The 10,035-nt window shown below is 45.1% G+C and overlaps 1 protein-coding gene across 2 annotated transcripts; it reads right to left on the bottom strand.

The window, feature by feature from the left end:
* Positions 1-499: 499 nt before the first annotated feature.
* On the bottom strand, positions 500-7,343 carry TEX36 (testis expressed 36). 2 transcript variants are annotated; one of them, XM_061364130.1, is made up of 4 exons: positions 7,226-7,343; positions 5,976-6,107; positions 2,852-2,932; positions 500-1,340 (listed from the first exon to the last, which is right to left on the bottom strand). In XM_061364130.1, the coding sequence occupies exons 1-4, from the start codon at positions 7,274-7,276 to the stop codon at positions 1,092-1,094; spliced, it is 513 nt and encodes a 170-aa protein (XP_061220114.1). In that variant the 5' UTR covers positions 7,277-7,343; the 3' UTR covers positions 500-1,091. The 2 variants fall into 2 exon arrangements, with proteins under 2 accessions (XP_061220114.1, XP_061220115.1); XM_061364131.1 differs by lacking the exon at positions 2,852-2,932.
* Positions 7,344-10,035: the final 2,692 nt, after the last annotated feature.

The raw sequence follows: 10,035 nt of genomic DNA, 5'->3' as shown, positions 1-10,035 counted from the left end.
TGGAGCTTCCCACTGTCAGCTTGAGCTGGTTTACCCCTTGTGCCATGACGGACACACACATATGCACACTCGCATGTACACACATGAGTGCTCACATACACCCCAGAGCAGTGTAGAGAGTACACTTTGTACACTGGGGACACCCACCCTCGCAGTCCTGATCCAGCTCTGCAGCAACAACACAAGAGGGACATGGAGCTGCTTGAGTGAGTCCAGAGGAGGCCATGGAGATGCTGCGAGGGCTGGAGCAGCTCTGCTCTGGAGCCAGGCTGAGAGAGCTGGGCTGGGACAGCCTGGAGAAGAGAAGGCTCCTGAGGGGGAGACCTTAGAGCAGCTCCAGTGCCTAAAGGGGCTGCAGGAAAGCTGGAGAGGGGCTTGGGACAAGGGCCTGTAGGGACAGGGCAAGGGGAATGGCTTGAACCTGCCAGAGGGGAGACTGAGATGAGCTCTTAGGCAGAGCTCTTCCCTGTAAGGGTCACACAGAGGAATGCATACACTGTTTACAACATCCTTTCTTTCTTTACTTATGCAACTGCTATGTCATAACCAAACATTACAGTTATTTCACACAGCAGTCTAATGTGCAGCTTCTTTTTTATCTAGCTTCTCACATGGGCAGTAGCCTGCCCTCACAGCCATGACACCTTTCAGAAAAGGTTTCTGAACACACAGTTTTGACTCCCTATTGTGGAAATCCTCAAGGATCCAGTTCCATCATATACTTCTTTCAACACAGGTGCTGTCAGCTGCTTGAGGTACAGCCCCACCACTGATTCGGAAGTTGAATGAGCTTTTGTATCAAGATCAGGGTCAACCAGTATCAAATAACCCATGTACAATCACTACCTCTGTTCTCTTTATAGAGGTATGGCTGAAACTATGCACAATCATGCTTTTTCTCTTCATTACAATTTTTATAGTAATGTATGTCTTCAGAGTAACACAAGTCTTGATTTCAATGAAGTCTCAACTGCACAACATTCACTTCACGCTTGTTTATTTCATCATCCATTTGAGTAAGGAATAGTTTAGATCTCAAGTAAAGGCTCTGATGATGATGATAAATCGGTGCTACAAAGGTGGATTGATAATTAAGATGACTTGTTTGGCTGCAGGTTTTTTTCCTTCTCAAGAATGGGTTTCTCAGTGCACTGCTTTTCTGTGTGCTGTTTTGGATACTGCCTATAAACTGGGCTCGCAGAGCTTTTACCTTTCATAAATGAGGTCTGATAAATGGTTAAGCCATCTTCTTTGCTGGGAGCTGGCTTATCAGCCCACTGGAGGAAGTTCTGGGAGTTCTGCTGCCGTCTCTCCGGTTCCACTTTCCTGCGGCCCAAACCCTAAGGAAAAAATGGGAAGACAAATTAATGTAAAACATATGATTTACAATCACAGTTTCACAGTTTCATCTTGTAACAGTCACTACCCCAGTGGGAAGTTAAGGAAGCTGTTACCACAGTGATTCCCAGAACTCAGGGTTCATCTTTAGCAAGTTAAAAATAGGATTGTCAGACTCGCCTGGATGAATATATATTCAATGGGAAATCTGTTGACCTTCCACCTCTCAGTACTAATAAACCACTTCAACTTTGCATTTCTGTAGCACACTATCTACTCCAGGCTATTTAGTTCTACTCAGCTAAATTAATCTGCAGAGTAACCCAAAGAAATAGGTTAATAATTTTATGTCTGGACTGCAATAAAGAAACTGAGACAGACCATGAAATCTGAATCGTCAAAGCTGTCCCTTGTGTGTCCACACATGGAGAGACACAGACTGATTTTCACACTCCATAGCTTGCAGGAAATTTATTTGGAATTATGGTTGATCAGCATCTCTAAAGCTAAGAGACACTGCACAAAGGGCACAGAAATGGAGGTCACTCCCTGAATAATGAATACCAAAAATGCAGGTCTAAAAGAGCCCAGAGTCAGATGAACTATCACGATTCACTGCTTCCTCCTCTACTTGTGATCTGGTGAACTGCCCTATTGCTTTTGCTAGTGACAGGACAAAGGAGAACGGCTTTAACCTGCCAGAGGGGAGATTCAGATGAGCTCCTGGGCAAAAGTTGTCCCTGTGAGGGTGCCCAGAGAAGCTGTGGCTGCCCCATCCCTGGCAGTGTTCAAGGCCAGGTTGGACACAGGGGCTTGGAGCAAGCTGCTCCAGTGGAAGGTGTCCCTGCCCGTGGCAGGGGTTGGAACTGGAGGAGCTTTAAGGTCCCTTCCAACCCAAACCACCCTGTCATTCTATGATATGTCAACAATCTAAGAAAAGTGGAAAAACATGAAACTGTTACAGAGAAAAGCCCATACCAATATAAATTCTATTCAAAGTCGTGTTTTCTGCAAATTACATTTAAACAGGTATTTTATAGAGATGGGATTGGAAAATAATACATTTTGGAGATACATTGTGGGTGTCCTATGGAATTTGCTTAAATTTAGGACAAAAAAGAGCTTGAACCAAATAAGCAGGACTGAGCCCCCTACAAAAGTTCATCACAAAGCCAATCCCTTTTAGCAGGCTAATAGGATGTATACACAGCTACAAAACCATGTTAAGACAAGAAAAACATTTCCTAGGACCCATAGGAAATGCCTGTCAAATACCCAGATCATGGAGGGGGGGGGTCTTCTTGAGTTCTGCCACCCTCAAAGACCATCTGTGCCAGTCCCAGAGGAGTCCCATCCCAATCCTAATGGAACATGGGGTTTTCTTTGCTGTTTACATTTTTCTCTTCTAGCAAACTTATAGCTTGTGCAGGGGGGGGAGAAAAAACCCTGTGTTTCATCTCTGGCAGGCTGAGAGATCTGAACTTGCTGGATTTTGCTCAATGCTGGTACTTACAAAATCAAAATACTCTCCTACATTCTGCAAACAGTGCTTGTTGTCATGAAAGGAGAACGGGAAGTTGTTCTTCACTGCAGTCTGAAAAGAAGAAACAATAGCAAATACGTATCAACCTTCACACACCTGGTTTGGGGTATACTTGTGTCTTACTTCTTATATTCTGGCAGATGCGGAAATTACTGCGGCCTATATTCTAACACAGAAATCATAGAATCATAGAATGGTTTGTGTTGGAAGGGACCTTAAAGCTCATCCAGCTCCAACCCCTGCCACGGGCAGGGACACCTTCCACTGGAGCAGCTTGCTCCAAGCCCCTGTGTCCAACCTGGCCTTGAACACTGCCAGGGATGGGGCAGCCACAGCTTCCCTGGGCACCCTGTGCCAGCGCCTCAGCACCCTCACAGGGAAGAGCTTCTTCCTTGTATCTAACCTGAACTTCCCCTGTTTCAGTTTGAACCCATCACCCTTTGTCCTATCACTACAGTCCCTGATGAAGAGTCCCTCTCCAGCATCCCTGTAGGCCCCTCTTCAGATATTGGAAGGCTCCTCTGAGGTCTATATTCACATATTACATTTTTAACTGCATACAATTCTGTAGGGGTACCGTGGACCCCCTGTATTTTATTTTATTTACAGGATCATCTGAAGGATTTGCACTCCCTTGACTTGAACATATACACAATTAATATAAAAGTGTGACTTCCCAAATAAGAAAGAAGACTTTCTGTCTGCAAGCAGCAAAATACTGCATGTCTTGTTTGATTCACCAGTAAGGCTAAAGCTAATTAAAATGAACTACAAAAGGGACCTTGAAGCTGAATTAGTCTATGATTTATGTACTGAACATCATGTACCCTGCTTGTTGCAGGGGAAGTGGAGGAGGTATTAATTGCATAACTCATTTATAATCTCATTCTTTAACATAATGTTAAGCCAGTTCCCAAAATGAACCTAGTGTTTTAGAAGAAAATAAGGACAACTGCAAAAGAACCCTTTAAAAAGTAATTTAACTGGGCTTGAATGAACTGACAGAGGGGAGATTTAGATTGGATATAAGGGAGAAGCTCTTCCCTGTGAGGGTGCTGAGGCGCTGGCACAGGGTGTCCAGAGAAGCTGTGGCTGCCCCACCCCTGGCAGTGTTCAAGGCCAGGTTGGACACAGGGGATTGGAGCAAGCTGCTCTAGTGGAAGGTGTCCCTGCCTGTGGCAGGGGTTGGAACTGGGTGAGCTTTAAGGTCCCTTCCAACCCAAATGAGTCTGGGATTACATATCATTGCAATATTATTAAAATAGCTAAAAACTGAAACACTGAAATCTCTTCTGGACTATTAAATTGCCTCTGTTCTTCCCCAAGCACCATTCTGTTGCTTCATATTGGGAGCTTTATGGTTTTTAACTGCAAATGCTCTAGCAATTTTTACTTTTTCCATTGTGGAATACATTTTTCCTCTCCCAACTATGATACTCACCTCCATAAAGAGGAGCAAGTTTCAATGTGCAATGTGCAATTTAACAAAATAGGTTTCAAAAGTGAAGCTGGATCAGTTCTAAAGCTAAATGCTATAGGAGGCCTGATGCAGCATCACCAAATACTTAAGTCTGCCTGCATGGAGTTAGCTGCACAATTATATCTGAGGGCATTTGCTGTCCTAGACAGATTTTCTGCCTTTTTTTAGGTATGTGCCACATGTTCACTTGTTTTCTCATCCAGATTCACCCAGACTGCAGTTCTGTGGTTAAATAAATTCAACAGACGTATTCTCATACATGTGTTTAAAAATAAGCACCTTCTAAGTCACTAAAATATCTGACTGCAATTACCAATCATCATTTTAGGAACAGTGTTTATTGCCACTGCCTATATGCTGCAGAAAAACTGAAAACCAAGGTGGCAAATACTAAATATCATCGCTTGGAAGGATTCCCCAGATTAACCAATGGTTTACAAAAGGAAGTATGGAAAAGGAGGTAATATAAGCTTATACAGTGCTGTGTTTGTGAGGAAACTAATCCCACAGGCAGCAAATCCCCTCAAACTAAGAGATCACAGACATCCAGCTGCACATGCTGCTTCCAACACTCTATCAGCACTTCTTAAAACTGTCACAGAAACAAACTTCTGCAGGTTGTTCCTGGGACATCACATTTTAGCCGATAAAGGCTCAAATCTTTGTATTCTCATTGCTGAACTCATCTGAGTCCTTGATTTATGAGAGAGAGAAATTCCACTAATTCCTTTTAACAGTGACATGCCGGTAAATGCAAGATATAAACCAGATGAACAGTCCTACTAGTGCTGATAAAAGGTCCAGGCGACCAGGTTCTCCTTTTCAGAGTGGCTAAGGCCAGATGCTTCACAGAAAGGTATACGTAATATCAACATAATGTACGCTCATGGCACAATATCATCTTCTCCTTCTCACTAGCCCCCAGCTTCCCTTTTAAATAGTCCTTCCTGCTTTTTGGTACAGCAAAACCTGTGAAATGAATTCAATATAATTGCTATGCTCATAGAAAACGGAAGTAGAAAATGTTTTGTGCACAAGGTGGGTGGGTAAAGCAGAGCTCAGTGTGATGATAAAATAAGGACATAAAAATGTGATTATGAAACTGTAACACTTTAAATCCTCAAGGTTTTAAAATGCTGTATTTTGTTTCCAAAACTGTCCTAGATCTCCTCATTTTTAAGCATTTTTAATGATCAAAAAAGTAATCCTTTTTGCATGACTATATGGAATTGCTAACATTCAATTCAAAACAGATCATCAAATTTCACTTAAACGGTCTTATATGGCTTTACACACAGGCTTTGGGCTGAGATAGCTCATGACTGATTCTATGATACATTCTGGCACATAAATATGTCTCAAGCAGGTAGAGTAGCTACTAAAAGAGTAAAGTAACTGATGCTGGCAACCAAGAACTACAGCAGGACTTGAGTACCCCAAATTAGAACTAATGATGAAATACATTTCTGCCTTAGCACAAGCAGCCATCATTTTACTCCCTGAGGCACAAAGTCTGCCACTCCGCTACAACTACTTTACTAACAACCACACTTGACTTAGCAAGTGCTGTCTTGCAAAAGGAGCTCTGTAAGTTGTATTGCCACAGTAACTCACCTGCTCCTGAGCTGTGCCTGCTAGCGGCAGTTTCTCCTCGGTGTATGGAGCTGTTTTGTTGTTCTGGACCTGGTTTTGTGCAGAGCTTGTAGTTGCCTCGGCTTGATTCTGGTCTACTCCAATATGAGCAAACTAGAAAATAACAACAATTGTGACCCATTTAGAACAAAAAAACCCCAAACAACAACAAAACCCCAATTAGATCTGATCAGAAATGCGGCCAAAATTGCTTTTTCTCATTTATTTTTTATTCTCTGGCTTGCAGCAGCACCTAGTGGCCTCTGGAAAAAATCAGGAGCTTCCAAGCACACATCACGACCCCTGCAATGAAGACATTACAACGTAACCAGACAAGAATACTGTTCCCCCAAGAACCTTCTGAAAACTGTTTATACAGTGATAGCCCACCTATGCCATAACACTTCCTTTTGCCTGTGCTGCTGCGGCGGTTGTGGGTTTGAAAACACTGAACTGGGGAGGAACAGATCAGCCAAACAGGCCCATGAGTTCAGAGACGGGAGGATGGACTGTGCCAGGTGTTGGTCACAGTGCCCTGCGATGCTGAGATGTTCCTGGCCATGGACTTGACAGGGGCTGTGGCACTTCTGAGAGCAATGACAGAGGGAAACATTGAATCATGGAATCAACCAGGTTGGAAAAGACCTTTAGGCTCATCACGTCCAACCATTCTCCAGCACTGCCATGGACACCACTAACCCATGGCACTGAGAGCCCTGTCTACACAGGAACACTTCCAGGGACGGTGCCTCCAGCACTACCCTGGTCAGCCTGTTCCAATGCCTGAGCACCCTTTGGGGAAGGAATTGTTCCTAATATCCAGTCTAAACCTCCCCTGGTGCAGCTTGAGGCTGTTACCTCTTGTCCTATCACTTGTTACTTGGGAGACTGACTCCCACCTCACTACAACTCCCTTTCAGGTAGGTGTAGAGAGCTATAAGGTACCCCCTGAGCCTTCCCTTCTCCAGACTAAACCCTTCCAGTTCCCTCAGCTGGCATTTTCCAGAAGATAATCATCCCGGGCTAAGTATAAGAGACCTCCAGCACTGTTGGAAGAGTGGAAAAATCACACTGTCAGAGTTGGCTTTACTCCCTCTGAATGCAGGGGGCACCTTTTCCTCATCATCATTAGGAAGGGTGAGCCCCGTTCCTGGCTGAAAGCCACGGTCACCCCTAGCGCAGAGTTCAGGGATAACAGGGAGGGCGCAGCAGGGCCCCTCCTCGGCTCTCACCCAGTTGCCGGTGCACTGCGGGCTGCGGTGGATCCGCCTGTCCCTGTGCATGGCTCCGGTTGTTGCTGCTGCCGCTGCTCTGTCCCTTCCCGGCCCCGACCCTTAGGCTTTCAGTGCCATCGAGCTCACAGAAGGGGTGGAACCCATCGCCGTGACGTCAGAGCTTCCCTGACCGCATCACTAGTGATTCGGGTGGTCCAGCAGGATCCAGAACACTGAGGGCAGCGCTGCTGTTCCCCGCCCGCTGCAGAAGAGGGGAAATAAGTCGGTAGAAGCACTGAATGCTGTCTTAAATCGGAGAAGAAATAGAGTTCTGTTCAAATATTAATTACTTCTGCATTACAATCACTCCAATGACACTTCACAACCTCAGTGGTAATATATGAAGAAAGGTCACCCCTTTTACAGACACAGTCCCTACAATGGATGTAGCAGATATGTTTTATGTGTAGTGCTTTGTAATGGTTTTTTACAGCTGTGGAATCATGGAATCAACCAGGTCGGAAAAGGCCTTTAAATTCATCAAGTCCAACTGTTCCCCAGCACTGCCAAGGCCACCACTAACCCATGGCACTGAAGGCCTTTGTCTACACGGTGTGTGAACACTTGCAGGGATGGTGACTCCAGCCCTGCCCTGGGCAGCCTGTTCCAATGCCTGAGCACCCTCTGGGGAAGGAACTGTTCCTCAGCTCCATCTAAACCTGCCCTGGTACAGCTTGAGGCCTTTTCCTCTTGTCCCATCCCTTGCTCCTGGGGAGCAGAGCCCAGCCCCCTCCTGGCTCCATCCTCCTGTCAGGCAGTTGTAGAGAGCGATAAGGTACCCCTGAAGCACGAAATCAGACTCTACAACTCAGAGAGAGTTATAAAGCAGGTATGTTTATTATGGCGCCGGGTACAAGAGGAATCGCTCCTCCTAACTTGCACACTGAGTGGTTAAGCAAGCAGATATTTATTACACACAAACATGCATATTCATTAGGTTCCTGAGAGATTGGCAGGGATATTATAATTAGTTTAGGTACTCATCATCATAATTCTCCTCCCTTTTGGCGCTTGCACACTGCCCTCTGACAGTAGTGGGCAGGGGTCTTCAAGATGAAGTAAGCAGTCTTCCTCATGGTGCGCTTTTCCCCTTTGGCACAGCTGGATGCCCCAGTAATCACAAAACCAGCTGAAAGCAGCCATATCTGTAAGTTTCTGACAGCTGGCAAAGATTTAGGACAGTGTGACCTTTGTACAAAATTTATTGCAACAAGAACAGAATGGGCATACAAGGAGTATCCAAAGCTAGCAGATGTTCGGGACTCACTGTCTCCAAACTAACTCATAATTAGAAGGATGGTAAGAAATAATTCACTCATTAGAAGGATGGAAAGAAATAATTCACTCTTGTTAGTAAGACTGATAAATTCTGTTATCACACCACAGGCTTACAACACAAACATTGCTGTCTATCTTAGACCTAGGTTAAGTTAAAAGTATTTTAACCCTAAGTTTTCCAGGCACTTGCTTTCCTTCTATCACCCCCTGAGCCTTCTCTTCTCCAGACTGAATCCCCCAGGTCCCTCAGCCATTCCCCATCACACTTGTGCTCCAGACCCTGCACCAGCTCCCTTGCCCTTCTCTGGCCCCGCTCCAGGACTTCAATGTCTCTCTTGTAGTGAGGGGTCCAGAAGTGAACACAGGATTCAAGGTGCAGCCTTGTTATAAAAATTCTGTCTTGGCCATGATCTGATTTGATTATTTTTTTATTACAATTGATTAATATCGAGAGGCAATACAAGATTTCTGGGGTACAGTCTCTTATACTCCTTGGTCTTGGGTTTCAACCAATCCTGTCATCTCCTTCACACGAATATCAACGTGGTTCCTTTTCATTGTTCTCCTCCTGTTGCTGCTGTCTCATCTTTGGGTAAAGAAACTTCTTAAAAAGTTATTGAATTCCTTGGCAATACATTAACTGGGGATGTCTGTCACAAGCTTAAGCACCATCTTAGCCCCCTAAATTCCACTTCTTATATAGTTATTCAATACACAAGTTTCACCTCACCCTGTAATAGAAGGTATCTCTTGATTACCTAACCCACTCAAGGCATTCAAGCAGTTAAACAAAGTACCCCTGTAATTAGCAAAGTATTTGAGACATTCAAGTAGTTAAACAAAGTACCCCTTAACGTAACAAAGTGTTTGATTAGGAAGGATTATTCCTTTGTTCCTTCTTCTCTTTCATCATTGTATTGACAGGAACATCCATCTTAATCTGAGCATTCCTATATATTCTACACGATTTTCGATTCCACCCAAAGTACAACGATGACAAGGACTCCTAAGTTGCTGACACGAATCATTCCTATGTACCTCACAGCCTCACCAGTACCCAGTGCAGAGGCACCATCACTGCCCTGGCCCTGCTGCCCCACTGGTGCTGATACAGGACAGAATGCTGTCGGCCTCTTGGCTGCCTGAACACACGCTGCTCATGTTCAGCTCCGTCAATCAGAACCCCAAGGTCCTTTTCCATGGGCAGCTTACCCAAGCCTGTAGCGCTGTGGCCCAAATGCAGAACGCGGCACTTTGCCTTGTTGAACCTCACAACATAAAACCAACCTGCCCAAAATAAGTAACCCAATAACCCCACCACCCGCCACCATTGCCCACCACTGCCGCCTTCCCCATCAGGCGCAACCCCATCCCTCCCACAAGCCCCACCCCCAGCGCTCTTCTATTGGCCAGAGAGCTCTTGCACCACCCCTCGCGCTCTTCTATTGGTCAATCCGCGTTTTCCCCGCCCACCAACACCTCCTGGGACT

The sequence above is a fragment of the Neopsephotus bourkii genome, unplaced genomic scaffold (assembly GCF_033783945.1).
Source record: "Neopsephotus bourkii isolate Nb327-2 ecotype Australia unplaced genomic scaffold, CSIRO-AGI_Nbou_v1 NB_1189, whole genome shotgun sequence".
NCBI lineage: Eukaryota > Metazoa > Chordata > Aves > Psittaciformes > Psittacidae > Neopsephotus > Neopsephotus bourkii.
Note: the sequence above shows the minus strand (reverse complement) of the source record. Positions and strands in the feature narration are given on the sequence as shown.